The sequence below is a fragment of the Styela clava genome, chromosome 15 (genome assembly GCF_964204865.1).
Source record: "Styela clava chromosome 15, kaStyClav1.hap1.2, whole genome shotgun sequence".
Taxonomy (NCBI): domain Eukaryota; kingdom Metazoa; phylum Chordata; class Ascidiacea; order Stolidobranchia; family Styelidae; genus Styela; species Styela clava.
In genome coordinates, this window is record NC_135264.1 from 14667892 (window position 1) to 14689072 (window position 21181).

General features: G+C 35.4%; 1 protein-coding gene across 2 annotated transcripts; it reads right to left on the minus strand.

Annotated features, from left to right (window-relative positions):
- Window positions 1-1363: 1363 nt before the first annotated feature.
- LOC120334492 (uncharacterized) lies at window positions 1364-20101 on the minus strand. Of its 2 annotated transcripts, XM_078109490.1 has the most exons (14): window positions 19956-20101; window positions 16952-17064; window positions 13516-13620; window positions 11448-11502; window positions 10450-10536; window positions 10008-10237; window positions 9289-9453; window positions 8270-8428; window positions 7407-7604; window positions 5810-6001; window positions 5382-5558; window positions 4512-4676; window positions 4084-4236; window positions 1364-3439 (listed from the first exon to the last, which is right to left on the minus strand). In XM_078109490.1, exons 3-14 carry the CDS (start codon window positions 13591-13593, stop codon window positions 3155-3157), a joined length of 1944 nt encoding a protein of 647 aa, XP_077965616.1. In that variant the 5' UTR covers window positions 13594-13620; window positions 16952-17064; window positions 19956-20101; the 3' UTR covers window positions 1364-3154. The 2 variants fall into 2 exon arrangements, with proteins under 2 accessions (XP_077965616.1, XP_077965617.1); XM_078109491.1 differs by lacking the exon at window positions 16952-17064.
- Between the last annotated feature and the right edge of the window lie 1080 nt (window positions 20102-21181).

The window sequence follows — 21181 nt, forward strand, 5'->3', positions numbered from 1 at the left end:
CTATTTTATAGTGTTAAAAGTAATTTATCTAAGATATCAAACACTTAAAAAAATTAATTCCAAATGAAAATATTCTGAATAATTCCTGAATTAAATTAACTGATTATATTTGTTATGGACATTCCCATTCTCATGACCATTTGAGTCTATTAGATATTGAGGTTTATAGTATTGGATTATGTCTTCGGATCTTCAATTTGAAGCGGGTTCTCCTAGAAAAATATGCTTTGCATCTCTGATGCTTATAGGCTCTTCTTCTTGGAGACTGGGCAAGTTTCTGCAACATTTATAAAAGTAAACTTGTTTGAATCCGAGATGCAGGCCATCGAGATGACTGAAGAAGCTGTATAAATCTATTAAGACAAATGGGAATCGTCGTGAAAAAAACATCCAGAATCCTTTCGTTTCGTTCTTTTTGAAATAAAAATCCAGTAAACAAGATGGTTTTTCACCGAGATGTACTTTTGTATCACGTATGAATCGAATGAGATCCCAGGGATTGCCGTCTTTGTACTTAACGCAGGAATCATCGTTATGGTGCTCAATAACATTTGACAGGTTAAAAAGTTCGTCGGTGCTCGTATTTTCATCTATCCCATACTTTTCAAAGTCTTGTAATTTCAGTGACTCTTTCCAAGCTCCTCTGTTAATATTATTTCTTCTGAGATATGTGCAATACATGCCAGCGCGGATACATTCCCTTGATCGAATTAAAAAGTTTATTTTCTTTTCATAGCTCCAAAAAAATGGATGCTTCAATATATCTCTTGATGAAGAGAATTGTCTATTTACCATTTTTTGTATCAGGTCTTTGGCTATTTCTGGGTCTTGGCACACTAACTCCCCGCCACCATTATATAGAACAAAACGAAATATTTTTCCCAGCTTTACGATATCATTTGTTTTACTTTTCTCCGTGGTTCCCGATATTTCATAATCTGCAATCACAGCTCGGTTGTCTTCGGAAAACACAACGTTATGTGCGCACAAGTGACCATGAATTATATTATGTCTGTGAAGGTGCCATAAACCGTGTGTTATCTGTAGTAGAATTGCGACACGGTAATCATTTGATAGGCAGGAATTTGTTCTTCTTATCCGTACGATTTTATCATGAAGTGTTCCATTTCTATACTGGGTTGCTGAGTTAACATTTGTCAAGTCTTCATAGCTTTGGAAAGTACCACAGTGACGAAATAGATGGACATTTGGATGAGGAGTAAATGATTCACTGATTGGTCTGCGCGGGTTTCCTGGATTTATGACAAGAACTGCCATGTCAGAATGTCTTGTGAGCCCATTTGCTGCAGCCGCCATAGTTGCATGCTATAACTAGTATAATGTAACCTATTGATGCTATATACTACGAAAAAAACCAATACAAATTAATTGAAACTCAGTAAATATGTTGGTATAGTAGTTGTATATAATTATACATATATATATATACCCAGCGGTAAGATTCGGTGAGGGGTGGGGTAAATCTGTTTTTGGGATGCTGCGATAGTCTTTTTTCTTGTTTTGGATGTTGGGGCCTACCGGTGAAGTGGCCTATCGTTATATCCGGCGTTATAAAAGGGAACATGCTGTGAGCGAGTTCAATGCAAAAGAGAACCGATACTTAAAATGTGAATTCCACACCTGAATATGCTGTCTCTGTACCATTGGTGCTCCCAGAGCTACCAAAATATAGAATTTAAAAAGGTAAAAAATCAGTTTGTTGGCAACCAGTTAAAAATAAGGCACTCATGAAGTATTCATACCAGGATGGCGGACACCGGAACGTAGTGTGTGTACCAGGTTAGGGTTAGGCAATAATTTTATTTCAACTTATTTCAGTTCTATCGTAAATATATACTACTACGGGTTCTATTACGAGTTCGGGGACTAGCCAAGCGACCTCTGTAGTATTTGTACCTGGAATTATGGCCTAACCTGGTACACATACACGCAAACTTTCGGGGTACCAAGATAAAGAATATGAGAAGTGGGATATTTTAAAAATGTTTACATAAAATAATAAAACAGCATAAGATACTATTTAAATACAGTTCAAATGTACAAATATAACACAGTTAGGCAAAATAACACTGGCCAGGTGAATGAGATATAGAAATAAAAAATATAAACACTGATGCTTCTAAAATTTGGAACAGTGGTTTTCAACTTTTTTGGTTTGAACTTTATAGCTTTTGGCTGCTGTACGTATACTGTCCAGCAGTTGGAGTGCATTGTGTTCATATAGGGTGTAAAAAATTATAAATTATGCATAATATTCAAATACAGTTCAAGAGGTACAAATATAACGTGGACCTGCATAGTTTTGGATATTCGTAATTTGGAAAAGTAATCAAATAAAACATAGAAATAAATAGAAATATAACACCTATGCTTCTGAAGCCAGAAAATAAAAATTTGAGAAAGTGAAAATTAGACGAAGTAAATATGTTGAAAAATAGTTGCAAATCTGCGCAGTGGTTTGAATAAATATATAATACTGATCAATGCTTTTGAAGCTATAGATTCAGATTCAGATATTTATTTTTCGTCGTGCAAAAACATTGTACATTTAAACAAATGGTAAAAATTAAATAAATTCATTGAAAGAAAAAAGTACAATATTTGAACTGCAATGGACGAGAGGTCGCGAAGAGACTATTAAAAGTCATCATGTCAGCGACACTATTATAGAAGCAGATTAAGTCAAACAATACAGAAGTAAATCAGCATGAATAATTAAAAACAATTTGAGAACTAAAAAGTACGTGAGAACGGAAGATTCAGTAAATAAAGTATTGACTAACTAGATCAACTCAACGTCATGCTCCAGCGAGCACGCCCCCAACAAGGAAATTGCAGACGTACGTGACGTAGCATAAACACGAAATATTACGAAAATGAAAATTGGTTTTATGTGGTGAACTAAATATGCTAGAAAATAGCTGCAAATATATACAGTGATTGCCTAAATAAAGCATAGTAGTGTTAGTATAAGTTTATTTCGACTTCAAAGCTTGTATAGACTGGGAATTCTCAACAAACAATATAGATTTTCCAAAGCCAGAGACTTTAAATTTTCTGAGGTCAATCCTCAGTTTATTCAAAAATAAGTTGGTCGCTTCGGCAGTTTTGAATTTTCGGAATACCTAATGGACTATGTGGATGTCACCCTAATGTACGGTTTTCGGTCAGGATTGTGGACGCGTGGGGGCTCGAGGCCCAACTTGAATGGCTCTGGCCAAGCCGGAAATTTTTTGGAGATGTCAAGGCTGGGGTAAAATGGCTTGCTTTGAGTGCCAGCTTGAGTTGGATGAGACTCAAGTCTCAAGTCAGAACTGGGCATCACATGACTTGACCGCGCTTGTTTTGTCTTGGCGAATTCAACAGTTTTATTTTGACCGTGGTCGTCTGAGTAGTGTGCGATGATCTTCAACGGTTTCTGAACGAATGAATATAAATGAGTATATATGAATATCAAACTCATTCTGTTATTGCGTACATATATATGGATTTAGCCTACTTCAGTAGAGTAAGACTTCAACTTGATACAGAAAATTAGTTAATGGTACCGATTAGAAGTTGCCCATTAGAAATAAATAACCTCGGCGTCATCCATTATTGTTTCATATATAAGTAGAGTGAAATTTGGATTGTAGCCTACTCTAGTCAAAATGCTTTTCGTTATAGTACCGGTAGCTAATGAGGGATATAATCAATTCGTTTGTTAGATGTGTATTAGTTCGAAAATATTTGGTACCGGTACTTTCCGTACTAGACTAGAGCATTGCGGAAATAAGGCTTCTGAGTCGAGAGAAAAAATTGTGAGCCGGGTAAATTATAATTCTGATTTCGGATTATTGAAAAATATAGCCTCCAGTTATGGGAGCACCGTGTAGTTTGAAAACACGTATCGCTCCCTCCAGTCGTTACCATAAAATATTATGCTATTCCTATTTATTGTATGTATGCCTTCATTTATTTGAATTTGGTTGACAAATTAATAAATCTTTTTATCTGTGTACAGATTGCAGTAATCGCAAATAAGAATCGGGAACGTTGTATTTATTAAATAAAATAATTTACTTTTGTAACAAACTGCTCGAGTTGTCTTCTTTTATTTGCGAGCTCGCATCTTATTTCTAACGTGTCTGTAACTTTTTTTGTTGCTTCACCAATTGCAGATAGGTATTCATTGTTTACCAATGTGTAATAAGACTTCAAATTCAGACTTTTCAACTGCAAAATAAGCGAATTTGGTTATTCACCACCACACACATTGCCACGGCGATATACGAAGGGTGCTTTTTATTTCTTAATTAATATTAATGGGTTACTGGGCAATAATAAATGTAAGAATTAAATATATGGTATTTATTCTCGTTGCAATGTCTGTTTCATAGGGTAATGGTATCGCCGACCCCCATAACCAGCAAGGCAAGAACTTCGGAGATTTCGAATATCTTAATTGATTGCGAAAACTATGTTTTATTGCTTATAAAATATTACCATACTTTATGAGTTTTCAATTCCTTTGTGAGGCACGTGATACTCGTGTCAGAGGCATCGCAATTTTCGATATTAAGATGTTCTAATGAATACACCTTTGACAGTTCTCCAACTGCAGACCAACCTGCGTCGCCGAGATTCATGTTGTCATGAACATCGAGAGACTCAATCTGAAATGTAGCAATTTTTTTTTCAATCCCAGGTGCATCTGTGTGGTTTGCATTTGTTAAAAATTCTGTTGATTTTATCATTATCATTATTGCGACAAATGCCTTATTGGACACAAAATGGCCCTATCGATCGTTTTGTTTAATTGTTCTTCTCCTTGGTGTGGAAAAACTTCCGGACCAATCACTCAGCAGTTGAAGATTGTTGCTTTTGCTAGAAGGCTATTACCTTCTTTATTTAAAAATATCTTTGGCCTTTGTGGGATTCATTTTTCCCTTTGGAGCTTTTGTGTGATGACGACATCAAAATTAAAAATTGTTCACCGTGTGGCACTTCGCGATCGCATTTTAGCGATCTGGTGGTCAGACTACACGTACTACACCAAAGATTTGATACTACTTCATTTTAACCAAATATTTGAGCATTGCTCTTTTGTATTTAAGTGATAGACACAGAAACTTAATTTTTCGTTTAGTTCAATTCAATAGCGTAATTTTATAGTGTTGGCTATTATATAAGTATATATATATATATATATATATATATATATATATATAATTTGAAATAATCAAATTTGAGGAGATAAATTCATTGAATCGAAACTCTGTGAATAATTGTGATTATGTTTCGAATTCTGATTTATATTTTCTATGTATTTATCAGTAAACTTCCTTTGAGATATTTTTATAAATGTGTATTTGAGATACCTTTAATTCCGGTTTCTCGTTTGATGGAATTTCTGGGATCAATATCTGGACTCTTTCTGCGTTGAGTTCGCATCCTGCCAGTCCCAGGCGTTTGAAATTTGCTTGCGATATAAGAAGCTTAACTTCTTCAAGGTCAGACATACTGAGTGCGTTGTAGCTGAGATCAAGCATTGTCAACTGAAAAAAATGAACATCCCCTTAAATATATTTACCCGTGCAACTGAAACACATTCTGAGCAATGCTTCTCACAAGGTATTGCTCATTTGCTTCTCGCAAAATAAATAATTGAAAATTATTTTATTCAATTATTTTTTTTTAAGTTTATCTCTAACAATAAAGTTTGAGAATAAAAATTTGAATGAATTCACGGATCTATAATCCAAAACTATTCACAGAAATTGGCCAGAATTGCTATCAATTTATATACCTTTTTATACAATCCATTTGCAAAATTTTTGAGGTTTCCATTTATGCCACATCCACATAAAGAGACTGATGAAAAATTCAGGTATTGGATCAAACGCTGAAGAGTCGTTATGCCATGATCACCAAGTGCTTTATTCTGGCTCAGATCGATCTGTTCCATTTCAAATTTCTCTTCTTCTTTATCGTTGTTTCCCTGTTAACCCTTCTACAGCCGGAACGCCCATATGGGTGTACTTTTAGATAAATTGTAAAATTTATGTACTTATAGAGTCAATATCGCTCTTAGCTGTTTATCGACGTAATGCCCTGATATGAGAGAAGCGATAAAACCTTCCATCCGTGACGCAAAGTGCGAATCGTATAGATATCCTGGATTTCAAAATCACCTGTCAGGAAATACTCCTTTATAACGACTTATTATTGTTTTAGCATGTATTTTCAGTCATACTAACTATCCCTGACCATCCCTGGCGCTGTGTTGTTTTGCTAAATATGATTTCGAATGCTCCATAGTTGGCAGAGGTATGGAGATTTTTTGTATGTAAAAAAAACGTAAAATTAATGGTAATTTTAACGCGTAAATGCGCGTATGAGATTGGTTACGCCGTTCTACGCGCATTTCCGTCGAAAAAATTTAATTTTTTTGCATTGGGGGTGGTCTGTGCAGTAATAATAAGAGCTGTGACGTCATCAGTATCGGTAATTTGACCTTGAACTTGACAATACTGTAAATACAATTGTGAATTTCAGAGTGATAACCATTTATGCTATAATAGTCGTTTTGGTATTGTTATGTTAGGAAAAACTTGACGAAAACGTTGAAGAAAAAATTAATTAATTAGGAATTAATTATTAACCCTCTACTGTACACAGAATATCTCAAAGTCCAATTTTTTTTTTAGAAATTTTTGAAAATTTTTTGCAAAAATTTTTTTCGAGGGGTGTGTTTTAAAGATATATTGCTGAATAGAACTCTAGCAGACGCTTTTAAAAACCCATGAATAAAGTTTTAGGGATTAATGGTTGACATAAAAAAAAAGGTTTAAAAATACCCATAAAATGGGCAGGGCTTGAGGCTTAAAAAGGGTTAAACCATATTGTATTATCAGAGTTGAATGCAGTATTAATTTTTTAAATATTAAAGTTTACCAAAGACAAGGTTTCAAGCAGTCTTTGGTTAATTAAGGAAGGGTTTAGTTATGGAACAGTTACCATAGTTGTATATTTAAAACTGAAACGCCCATGGCTAAGCATACTGTCAAGTTTATTTTCAGATATTCATTCTGGAGAAAAAGAATATCGCATAGACGGTTCAACCATATATATAGCGAATCACGGCAACTCTTCCAGATATGGAAGAACATAATGATTGTTGAACAGATTTAAACGAAATAGATCAGATGCACTTAACATGCTACATCTACTGCATCTTGTGAAATAGATAGATAAAAAATAATTATATCACAATTTTTTAGTTCTTCTACTGTAAAAATGAAGTATTGAGAATTAAGATTTGAATGAATTCACGGAACTACATTCTCAAACTATGCACAGAAATTGGCCAGAATTGCCATCAATATATATATATATATATATACCTTCTTATACGATCCATTTGCAAAATTTTCGAGGTTTTCATTTGTGCCACATTCATATAGAGAGACTGATGAAAATTCAGAATTCAGGTCTTTGTTCAAACGCTGGAGAGTCGGTATGCCATGATCACCAAGTTCTTTATTCTGACTCAGATCAATCTTTTTCATTTCGAATCTCTCTTTTTCTTCGGATTTTTTTTTCTGTTGAGACAAAAATCTATACATAAATTAAAATAAAATCGTAGTGTATTGTCAATCGTGAATCCGGCCTATTGTGTCTCAGGTCCTCAGTTAAATATTGAACGGGTTGTGACATCATAGCTAATAGCTATGTTATACATACTGTCAAGATCATTTTTTCAAATTTTGAAATGAATTCTAATGAAAAACAAGAGAGATATGCTCAAATATATGGACACGTAGCGCCACCCAGTAGGAATAATTTTGATGACGTCATAGCGAAAAAAAAGTAATAGCCTTCTGGAAAAAAATCTTCAACCACTGAAAATTTCAAAGCAATTGGTCCAGTATTCGAAGAGAAAAGCGATTTCTTCAAAACGTGTCAAAGAACAAGGACACTAAGAACAACAATAAGAACAACAAAAACATAATATTGAAACGATCGCTATGTCCACTACGTGTCCAATAATGCTACGAAGATGGTTTAGTCATATTGCGAATCGCGGCCTTTCTCCAAGTTCCATTCAGATATGGGAATAGCTTACTTGTCTCGGAAGAGAACGACAATAATTTGAAACTTTGTCGCTGTACACACGGATTTCTAGTTTCAAAGATGATTTGATAAGTATGAGATATTGGATATTTAACAAATTGAATTATTTGGCCATTCTGATATATTGCTATACCTTTACAAAAACTTGGTGAATCGCGAGCAAATGTTTTGGTGTAAGTCCACATTCAATAATCTGCGCACATTTGATTTGCAATCCGCGTAATAATTCACAAAACACTATCGCAATCTCGGGAGTAAAATTTTTGATTCGATTGTATTGAATAGAAGTCACCTGTAAGTAACAAAGAGAATTTTGATTGAAATATTCTGATATATTATATATATTCTGATTTGGGTGCTCTCGAAGTATGTACATCAAGATGGCGCGCAACCCGAACATAGTATGTGTACCAGGTTAGGGTTGTGTGCCATCTGGTGCACGTACTTCTGGAGCGCCCTGATTTGCAAGAAAGACATGCGTAAGAGAATAACTATGTCATTATTGATGTATTGTTGTCATGCATCAAAATTGAGTACATTTAACTGTTACTAATATTAATCTTTTTCTATTCTATCTCTTTAACAAAAAATATCGCTGCATTCGGATTTTGAAGTATAGCAAGAATCTAATCCTGCGCGAAATTTCGACATCATGAAAAACTAAATTACAATTTCGAACAATAGAATATTCACATCATTTAAAAGCGATTAATGTATTCATCGTTTCAAAAAGTTATTTTGCACACGAAGAAGAGAGTTAAGGAAGAAAATTACAACCAAATTGTGCCATTTCGTTCTGTATTTTATTTCTTGATGACAGTGGTTCTCAAATTTTTATGCCACGGCCTCTTTTTAGAATTTGTCAAGTGTCCCGCCCGACTTCAAAAACAACTAGCTAATAAATAAGCTACAAATAACATATATAGTAAGGCGGGAAAATGTTCAATTCAAAAAACACGTTGAGAATACGTGAATGGAAGGTAAATATCCAAAATAAAGAAATGTAAATATCAAAAACAAGGCGGGCAAGATCAAACCAACAGATATATATTTTTATTTTGAATAGCTTCACGCCCCCTCAAAAAACTTTCTACGCCTCTCTTGTGGGGCGGGGCCTCGCCATTTGAAAACCACTGGTCTAGGATATCTTACTGATCCCCCTTTCAGATTTTCATGTAATGATTTCATATCTTCCCCCGTGAAGTCGCATTCGCTCAAATTAACACTTTCAGTTTTGCAGTGGACGAGTATGCGGGCCACATATTCAAGATTTTCCGGCCTCATTTTCCTGTTGCAGCTTATGTCAAAGTGCCTGATCTGCGTAAAAAAGAGGTAATAAAATTAATACTGTCTGAAAACTAGTTTAATGCCTAAGATACTATTGTAGTATATAATTAGTACGTCATATTTTCATCATATAATACTCATGGGTGCGCGAAACTTTTCTGCTATAAACAAGGCAAGTCACCGCAGCACCAAACTCCTCTCTGAGGCTTACTTTTGAACGTTAAGATCACATGGTGACTACGTTCTATAGCTGACATGGACAAACTAATGCCTGCGGGCCAAATCCGGCCCGTTAGGTAATTCAATCTGACACGCCTGATGATGCCGCAACTAAACTAAACCAAATTTTGATGTTTTTACTAAAAATAGCTCAATGAATTTGTTTAGATTGTGAATTGTGATTAAATTTAGTTTTGAGATGAGGCTCATTATTTGCAATTTTTGCTTTTGTAATACTGTAAATATTGTTTATAAAGTGTAACTTTTTACGTCACACTTACATGACCCTCCAGTCTAGGTGGGCAAAATTTTTCGCCCCTGGTCGGAAAACCTTGCCCATTCCTGTTCTATAGCATTTTATGTACCTTGCAACTTGTGACTTTTACGTAATCGTAGAGAAATTTCATTGCGTTGCTATCAAAGCTGCACTTCCGAAACACTATTCCGGTAAGCTCACTTCGTTTTTTTATAAACTCCGCTATCTTCGGGATGCAAGCTTGTGTTATAGTTGTATACTTGAATTCAACGTGTTGATTTCCATTTTCGGGTTTTGACGCTTCTTTGAGAATTGAATCAACTTCCTCCAGAGCCAAATCTAACAAAATAAAATTATTGACTCGCCTTGTCGCTGATATCACACCATCTCTCATGAAGAAATATTACTATAGATATCGTTTTTATTTTTGTTGAACACCCTGTCGGGTTGGGGAAAGGTTCAAATGTGACTAGCTCACAACAAGTGTTTTCAGTAGCATGCAAAGCATAAATTCTGTTTAGAATAAAATAAGTTTATTTTATTTTCTTTACCTTCACTGTCAATGCTAGAAAGATAACTTGATGTGCTCTCGCAAGAATCACTTTCGTTTGTCGTCGCTTCGGTCGCTGCAGTTGATTCTGGATGTCAAGTTTTGCGAGAAAAAAATTTAGATATTATTCGTTCGATTTCAAATAAACAAAATAATCGATCCCGACTAAGGAAAAATTTGCTCGGCATGTCAAAAGAAACATACGTACTCGAGAGTACAAAACGCCTGGTCTTTCCAGTTTTAGTTGGAAATGTCGACTCAAGACCTCAAGCAAGTCTGATGTACGAATTTTAAAGCTATAGAGTTCGGACATTTTATTTTCGTCTTCAACAAATTGGAGAAAAAGATTACAATTTGTACAATAAAATAACTCAATATGTCAATGATAGGATGGAGTTGCATATTGGTATTGTAGTTTCTGGTACGACTCATTTTACTCGATAACAGTAAATGTAATATACTCGGTATGTCATACAATAATTGTGAATATCGAAATCTGTATCAACTCGTGGTTACGCTACTTTCATCATGCTCATTGTTACGCAAGAATAGCTTTTAATCACGAGTCTTCTGCTGTCTTGTTCCGGAAACACATTGGAAATTCTTGCCGTGCTATGTGAAAAAATTGATTTGAAGGCGCTCCAGAAGCATGTGTAGCAAGATAGCGGACACCGAAACGTCGTATGTGTGTGTACCAGTTTAGGATTAGGCCATAATTTCATTTCAATTTCCCCTATTTTAGTTATATTACGAGTTCGGGGACTAGCTAAGTGACTTCCGTAGTATTTGTACCTAAAACTATGGCCCAACCTTAACCTGTTACACATACGAAGTCCCGATGTCCGGCAACTTGGTGCACATACTCCTGGAGTACCGATTTGAGTATATGCGTCAATTGCTGGTGCGAATATTTGGGAAGTAAGGTGCCTTACTTTATTTATAATATATATTTGTAGTTGCCAACAACAAGGAGAACTACAAAGGTCGGTATATACGCACCTATGCTGATTCTTGGAGCTAGAAGTTCTAAGCTGGATTCTTCATACGATGTACCCTGGAAATGATAATAAATACATGAGCATAAGCTTCAGTATTTTATAAAATATTTAGGATATTGATTAAGTGTTATTAGAGTAACAATGGGAGATAAGTACTGTACTGCATTTCAGTACGTGCCTTGCGTGCGATAACATCCAATTGTCGGCCTTTTTCTCCCGGAATAACATACCAAAATTCCAATATACTTTAATAGTTTGGCTGGGCTTTCAATGAATTTATCTCGAATAAAAGAAGTGAGAGTTTGTAACAACTTACGTAGATATGAAGTGCATGGGGTCTATAACTAGTCTACCATACGTCCCGGTCAGTCAAAAGTTCCGCTTTGGCATTCAGTCAGCACAATACACGAACATTACCAATTAGCATGTTGCTGTGTAACGTATTGGTTGGCTATTTACTGGGGGGTGAATGCGTGATTTTGTTTGTTTCGTTGTTTTTCGCTAACATTGTTAGCGGTTATTTGGTACAATTTCTTAAGTGTAAGTCCTGTACGTCAAGAGGGTGCTGGTCAGCAGAACTTGAAAGCCGTCATCACATGTATAATCAATTCTGATTGTTCTGCTCTGACTTTCACGAGAATGTGACATTGAACAACGTCTTTTCGAAGAAGGTGTTATCTACAGAAAAGTATGATTGGGCGAATAAGTAAAATCTCCATGTTTCAAGCCAATGAGCATATATACAATGAGTGGAAACTTCCAAATATTTGCTCATTAATCCATTGTACCCTGCATTTTTATGTCGTCCAGCTAAATGGTTCGTTGCATATGAAGAAAGCACATCGTTCGCTGCAAAAATCCCTTGTTTCAGCTGGGTCGAGTGCGAAATTGACCGTATTGAGGCTTTTAATTTTTCGATTCGTGTTCGGTTTTGGGTTTCGAAGTATGGTACGTTGAAAGCATACTAACTATAAGCATGTGCATATTGGGAATACATATCTATTAGGCAGAAAACGTAGCTACAGAACAGAATATGAATCAGTCGCCACGTGGGGTGCGGTTATTGCTGTATTTATTCATTGATATAAAATAGGACTTACATATTTATCCAGGGGGAGAGGAAAGCCTAATGAATGGCGAACCACGGTCTCTCCAAATAGCTCTGTGCTCCATATGAACCTCCAGGCTGCCTGGACTTTGTGAGCTATTCGTATACTTATTAAAAACACTGATTTTAACTATAAATTACTCTGGGATATCTTGCCATTGAAATTTAAAAGTTGCCATTTTCATGTCTTGTGAATTTACATGTCTTGTTTTTGACTGAAGCCAGATATCAACAAGACGGTGGCATTTCACTAGGCTCAACCTTCACATTATACTAATGATAAATGGAGAATAAATTTGCTTTGACTGTTTTTTTTGTTTTGTTGGGGGGGGGGGGGGGTTATTAGTTGAAAAGTCGTTCTATCGACCAATATGACCAGAACGAGCCATTATCACGTTGCAAATGTGGCGATGCCGCGTAGCCAAAAACTTGACTTTTCAAAACTTTTATCTAGCTTTGTTCGGAGCAAGAAGCTTGAGTAAGTGTCGTATTACGTCATTATACAAAAAGTCGCCCCAGCCTCCCCCCCCCCTTGACCCCCAAAAAGATTTGGCCTGACTTCGATCTTGGCCACAGTGCGTGAAATAAACAAGGAATATGTAATTTCGGCATTCCAAGCTGCAGCCAGAACGGCGCCGGACAAGCGTAACTAAATTTTACCAAAACTGCACAAAATGTGATTGTATGATTTGGTGGCACAGTTTCCCATAAATACCTGTGTTACAAATTATTATTGCGGCCCACTTTATTTTTCCGCGAGAGATGTGATGAATTGATCAGGTATATTGTTGTCCTTGTTGAGGTGCTTTTTGTTGTTGTTGAAGTTATTAACTGCAACCAATGGGCCGATTTCAATTTTTAGTACTTGAAGATGGGATAAGTCGCTAAAAGGGTATTACTTTCATTATTTTCATTTTTTTCTGATTGAAAATATATTTTTTTGCCAATGTTTTCACCTTACCTGTTGTATTGAATAGGGTTCATGGTATGCAGATGGCTGGTGATATTGGTCGGAATCTGGCTTCAGAAAACTGGCCATTTTCAGAAGGTTGTTTCACTTTCGTATCTAAATAGAAATATACTATTGGTTAGTTAGAGAAAATATTGCTTACGGCACTGCTTTTGCGCTTTTTACAGTTTTTCAAGATATTGTGTTTTTGGGCAATAAGTGTAAGTTACATATGGATCGTTTTGTTAAATTGTTGTTTTTGTAGTTAATGTTGCCCTTGTTTTTTTCGCAACTAACAGACTCGATTTCAAATTTCCAGTACTGTACTTGAAAGCGGACAAAGTCACTATTACGCTGTATTAGTGTAAGTTTCAAAAAGATTGACAGATATTTCCATCCTTTCAAGACATTTAAATTAAAGCCTATAAAGTAAGGCTGAAAATTTCAGAATAAACACCTTAACCGTTAACCGGGTAATATTAACCGGTTAACCGCAGCGTGACGTTTGGCGTAATAATTTGTGAATTTAGCTCGTTACGTCACAATGGTTCCAAAGCAATTTCGTGTTATCTTGCCAATATCTCTCAAAATATTCACGAATCGAGATTGGTTCGTGATCGCTCTGCTGCAAGAAATATGCATTTTAGCAAAACCCGATTCCGTTATTAAATGTCATTTATGTGACAAATTTCCGGTATTCGATGTGCAAATTCTACTTTGAGAAAACATATGTTTTTCCCGTAAACTGATTCTGAATTTATCATTGTCAAATTTACATAACCAGCAATCTTGGTACTTCAATTATTTTTCACATTTATTGGGTCCTTACCAATGCAGTTAGGGATATTCTTTTGAATTAAACGCAACAGAAGAGAAATTTGCTATGATGTAATCATTTTTGAAGAAATTGTACATTATAATGATGATTTGTACCTGAGATGTCAGTTAACAGTTAAAATAAATCGTAACCGTTAAGAGCGATATTAACAGTAGTTTACCGATCGCAAACGTAAATATGAATTTTCTCTCATATGAGCTTACTAAGAAACCTAATATACAGAGCAATACGAAAGGAAATTAACTACGAAAGTAGACTAGTTACGGAGAACAGAGCTATGCCAAACTGGGTAAACAGTTAACTTGTAACACTATTATTAGTTTACAACAAGAATTACATAGATTTACGGCATTAAAACACTATAACAAGAGAGCTATGCTCAAATATATGGACACGTAGCGCCACCCAATGGCAATAATTTTGATGACGTCATAGCGAAAAAAAAAGTAATAGCCTTCTGAAGAAAAATTTTATCTTTAACCACTGAAAATTTCAAAGCAATTGGTCCAGTATTCGAAGAGAAAAGCGATTCTTTAAAAATGGAGACGGAGACAAATAACAATAACAATAACAACAAAATTTTGAATAAACGTTACGTCCACTTCGTGTCTAATAATAACCTATTACACAAAGGAAATACCTCACCGCCGACAGTCTGACAAACCAGCTAAAAAGGGAAAGTTGCTCAGCTGCTCACTATCAACTCAAGTGGTATGAATAAATATGGACATACAAAATAAAACAGTTAAAAAAGAGTTATAGACACAGAGATATATAAATATAGACGTGGTCGTCTCACATGAATTAAATTGAAACAGCAAATTTTGGGGTTAAATATCGGGTATCCCATTAAACTCAAGAGAAATTAAAAAAAAGATAGTATATTTTGAAACCCGATAATACACACGAATTAAGAATGGAGAATGTGCCCGCCCACAGGCACACACACAAAAAAATACAAAAAACACAACCCCAGTTAAACGAAATAAAAAGATACGCGAATGTTATGAACTTTCGGGCAGTTATACTTTTAAAACATTCAAGCTAATACAGTAATAATGACTAGTTCAATCTGTACAGTTTATCTTTATAGTAGGGCTGAGAATAGTTAACAGGTTAATCGGTTAACCGATTTTAGATGGCTAACTCTTTATTGACGTAATGCCTCATATGAGAGAAGCGATAAAACCTTCCAGCCGTGACGCAAAGTGCGAATCGTATGAATAGCGTGGATTTCAAAATAGCCTGTCATATGGGATTGTTTACGTCGTTCTACGCGCATTTTCGTCGAAAAAATATAATTTTTTTGCATTGCGGGTGGTCTGTGCAGTAATAATAAGAGCTGTGACGTCATCAAAATCGGTAATTGAAGCGTTAAACATTATACACCTGTAAATACAATTGTGAATTTCAGAGTCATAACCATTTATGCTATAATAGTAGTTTCGGTATTGTTATGTTAGAAAAAACTTGACGAAAACGCTGAAGAAAAAATTGATTAATTAGGAATTAATTATTAACCCTCTGCTGTACACAGAATTTCTCAAGGTCCAATTTTTTTTTTTAGAAATTTTTGAAATTTTTTTGCATAAAAATTTTTTTTGGGAGGAGTGTGTTTCAAAGATATAGCCTATTGCTGAATAGAACTCTAGCACGCGCTTTTAAAAAGTCATGAGTGAAGCTTTAGGGCTTAATGGTTGACAAAAAAAATAATTTTAAAAATACCCATGTCAAATAAAATGAGTCCATAGCTGGAAGAGAGTTAACAAGATAGGATTTGTGTTATATTTTTAGTGCCATACTAGTTACTCCCATTTATTTATAGGTATATTTGTCCGGTTTTTACATCCCATTAAAAGTCAATAGTTCATGATTGTGACGTCATGGACTGGTTTTTACTTTTTAGTACTGTATTTTTTTAATTTTTTATTGTATTTCTCATCGGAGTATTTGGTTGTATTAACTTCTTACAGGTGTATATTTAATCTAGTTAATTTACTTAGTTATTCTGCTGTATTTGGAACCGCAAGAAGATCATTTGCGATTAACATCTATTGCAACTTCAGGGTCCGAGATGCTGGCAGAAAGAACCTGAGTGGTGATACCAATACAATTACGCCACATATGAGAACAATTTTTATGGGTATGGGAATGATTCGGCCGGACAAGGCCCAACAGTATGCGTGCGCGACTTTTTACCCAAGTATTGGATCATTCAACTCTCGTTTAATTAGTAAAAGTTCGGGGCTCCCGAAGTATGCGAACCAAGATGGCGGACATCGGAATGTAATATGTGTACTAGGTTAGGGTTAGGCCATAATTTTAGGTATAAATACTACGGGAGGCTCTTGGCTAGTCTTCGAACTGATAAAAGGACTAAAATAAGGAAAATTGGGAAAAAATTATCGCCTAACCCTAACCTGTTACCCATGTTACGATCCGATGTCGCCATCTTGGTTCGGGACGGGAGCACCAAAAGTTCTTTATTCCATTAACAATACAAAATGTTTTGACTGGAATGTAACAAAGCGACAGTGCAAATTTAATATTATCTATTGCGTAGAAGGGGTCTGGTTGCTTGGCGACGGCTGAAAATAACAATATTTATACCTCAGCATCTTTTTGAAATGAAGGTGACTTGTTTTTGTCGTTTTGTCTTGGAGCTAGTGTCAATTTTATTCCCAATCTTTGTTCTCGCTTCTTGTCGCCAATCCTTTGTTAATCTAGATTTAATATCTATTGTTATAACACATTATTGCGACATACAAGGAAAACAACGCAGGTGTCACCGCGCTAACAATAATTGAAATAATATCCACACGTTCAATATAGGGGACTCCGGAATTCACCGTTTTTCGTAACTAATGAACCAATCAGTCATTGAAAATGTTTCTTTTTCATGTAATTAACCAACCAACGGGACTTGATATTTCACCAATAAAATTCGCATTTTTATTTAATGTCATGGGAGCTTTTTTTCATAAAAACGAGAAATCTTTATTCCGCCGTGCTTATCCGACGATTTTTTTGAGCAAACTTGGTGCTCGGCCGAACCTCTGTCGTCATCTATAAGCTACCCTGGTGTTCATGCACACGAGCATTTCTCTCGTTGAAGTTAGTTTGGTCTCGCTGGTACAATATTGCTATTTTATTAGTAGGCTACTCGTGTAGTTACCTGTTTCTAGTAATTTCCTAAAACCACACGTTCCAGAATAGCACTCGCAATGGACGTCATCAGGTCATTACGTCATAGATAGTCGTACAGAAGCTATTTAAAGTCTATGCCACCGTATTTTACCCATGACAAATGGTACAGCTTGTTTAATTGAAGGAAAGTTGGCCGACACTTTGACAATCGGTGTACCCGGAGTAACAAATATTTGTATTGGCAACAAGGTTGGATCAACTGTAATTGATGTAATTAATTACAGTTTTTCATGTAATGGTAATGTAATGGAGGCATTTACATTCTGTGTAATTGTAATTTGCTAAAATTTTGGCTCAATTACACTTTCAATTAGACTAAACCTTAGTATTTTGAAAATGGATGAACATCGAACAAACTCTCCCGAAACCTGTGTTGAACCACTTCCTGTACCATTGTCAGAGATTTTTGAGCAGCACTGAGGCATGCTGTAACAACTGCAAAAAGAAACTTAAGTTCTCCACCAAGGCTTCGTCAAACTTGATCACGCATTTGAAGAGATGTTCTCGTCATCTATCTCCTACATACATAAACTTCAAAAAACAACAACAGGAAAACAAGATGTAGGCTAATGTTGATCATAGCCAACTGCCTATCAAGTCATTTCCCCAAACTTCTTCTTCCCAGCAATGGCAGAATATTTAGAAAAGAAAAGACCAAAAAAATCAGAAAGTGAAGTAGAAAGATAGTTATTTTGGGGTTGCAATTTGATGAAGACCCATCAATGTATTGGAAGAAGAAATCAGAAGAATAGCCCACGCTTGCTTTTTTAGCCAAGGATTATTTGGGACTAACAGCAACATCAGCCCTGTCAGAAAGACTTTTTTCAATTGCGGGTAACTTTTATACAGCAAGAAGAAATTTATTAGGGTCAGAAACTTTTCGCAGCCTAATTTTCATCAAGTGCAATCCAACAGTTTTGGGGCAAGTGAAATCGTAAATATGAACCAAAATGTTATAATTGTAAATGTAATTTGATATTTTTGCACGGAGTAATTGTAATGTAATTGAAACATTGGAGGGAGTAATTGTAATTGAACTGAATTGATGTAATTGATCCAACTCTGAAATTTGACAATATACTATATTTTATGACCTATAAGGCGCATAGATTGAGTTTTTGTCCATACATACGGCGCATCGTACTGGTACTAATTTTAATTGTAGGTAATAAATTACTTACTACCTGATTCATATATACGCCGCAAGATCGATTTTTGCGGAGAAAAAGTATTGTACGTAAATTCGGTAAGCAATATCATCTGACTTTGGTAGGAGATTCTGGCGTAAACGAGAGATGTAGAAAAAAAGGCAACGAAAGCGTCAGAGAATGACAGTTATTTAAATACCGCTGATCAGAACGGATGGAGTCATAGCTACCGTGGCACTTGTAGCTGATCCCACCCCTGCGCTACTCCACAGGGTTGGGAATTTATTCCTTTTGAATTCGAAATCGTAATCTTTAAACAGACTTTTAATGGTGTCAATCGAAGTCACAATTAATATGTAGGCCACTGCATAGCCCTTCCGTGAAAGAAATTTGCTGGAAAAGATTGTGAGTTGAATTGTAGTTATATTAGAAAACAATAGGCCAATTTTGAATTTGAGTGCTGCTCTGTTTATATAAAACTCTAATTTGATTGGGCGGCTAACTTGTATATCTATATATAAATTCAAATAATCAAGTTTTGAGCATGTCAATTTGTTTCTTGTTCAAAAGATGCTAGTTTTCTGTCATGATGTGAATACATTATGCATCCCTTTTCATTTAGCGCTGGTATTTTGTTGGCCCGTAATTAGGGCTCGGCGTTTCGAAACACTGTTTGGGGACGTTTCGAAACACTGATATGTCGTGAACCCTAACCTGATAGACAACCTGAGTTGAGGTCGTGCGCCATCTTGGTGCGCATACTCCAGGAGTTCCCAATTTTGAGTAATTGGAGAAAGATTTTGTTTGTACGCTAAATACCTTTGTTATTTGAAACCAATCCCACGCGGTAATAAAAAGATGAACACAAACAAAGAATATGAAAATCTTTGGGCCTGGTGCGTATTGCTCAGCGACGATTGAAATTAATTATTTAAAATACATTTGGTTTGGCATGACATAATTAAAAAAAAAGAAATTTAAGGTATAATAGTTGAGTTATCGTTATTGTGTTACTTCTACATTGTTACGATAGCGACAATATATTATATGCTATAAAGCACATTGTTACGAAGCAAACATATACACGCCACAGTTCTTTTGAAATAAGTGATTCAATCAAATATCTTGTGTTCCTTATTGTTGTTATTTAACCTTTTTCAATCTCAATTCAATTGAAAACAATGTTACTGCGTATGAGTTACGCTTGGATCACGGGTGACAGAACGGAGAAACGCGACCTTTTGATTAGAAGGACTTACCAAATATCGAACAGGCCATGCAACATCAACCAAAAATTGAACAGAACAATACATTGTCTCTGCAACGGAATTAACTTCCTCAAATGTCTTGTTTTCGATGTTTGGTCTTGTGGTTGTTGTTAATTTAATTCTTAAGCCGAGCGCTGGAAAAATAATACCTTGCATAATAACACTAATTTACTTTTTTTCGTAATTTCAAAACATTCAATTTTGAGTGAGTGAAGAAAAATATTGTTTGTACGCCAAATAGAACTCAGTCATTTCAAACTCATCCCACGAGGTAATAAAAGAAATAGCACAAGCATAAAATATTTAACATTAAATCGTATGAGAATTCATCCCCATGGCATAAAATTTCACTATTTCGTAGTTTGGGTCAATTATGCCTTCAATACTAAATTAGAAATTCATTGAAACGAGGATCAAAATCGTTTTAACACTTCTTTTCGACGTTAAAATTGCTTGGGGAAAAGGAAAACGTTATGATGAAGGTTTTTCTTTTAATATCAGAAAGCTTCCAGGTACGCGGGCTATCCTGTTGTATTAAGGTGCCTACGGTGAATCTCAATATATATTTTTGATTTTAATATACTTGTCTTCAGGTCCCATATTCTCTCTAAAGGCGGAGACGTCATTACTGCGTCGAACCAACTAAAAGTTCATTAGGATGAACCACCCTTCCTAGACTCATCTGAGACATCTGCTATGACAAGGTTTGATCGGTAAATACTTGTACTTTGATTATAAAGAGAATATATATGAAAAAAAAACTATTGTTGCGCCATTCTTTCATCTCATTATTTTTGGTTTGGTTGGCCAAGGAGTCATTTATGTTTGTATTTTGCATTCGAAGTCTGATCCAATTGGCAACCCTACCCCATCCCCATTCAATGATTAACAAATACACCTACGACACAATATAAACATGATATGGTTCCCTCATGTTTTTGTTCTTGAAATTCTTTATTTAACAGCGTGCCATGTTATAGAATCTGAATACATTTGATTTTTGAATAGTGTCTTTTATTATCTCGATTCCTTTATTGAAAGTTTTTATATCTACCTCGGCAACAACTCTTCCGCAATCGATAGCCACGTAGCCTAATCAGACTGGTGACGTATGCTTGTAAGCGTTCAGTCAGAGCCCCAGTTGTATTTTTAAAATCTTCGGTCGAAGTGGCTTAAGTATAGCTGTCGCGTCAGGATCTAAAATTGAAATGTTTCCA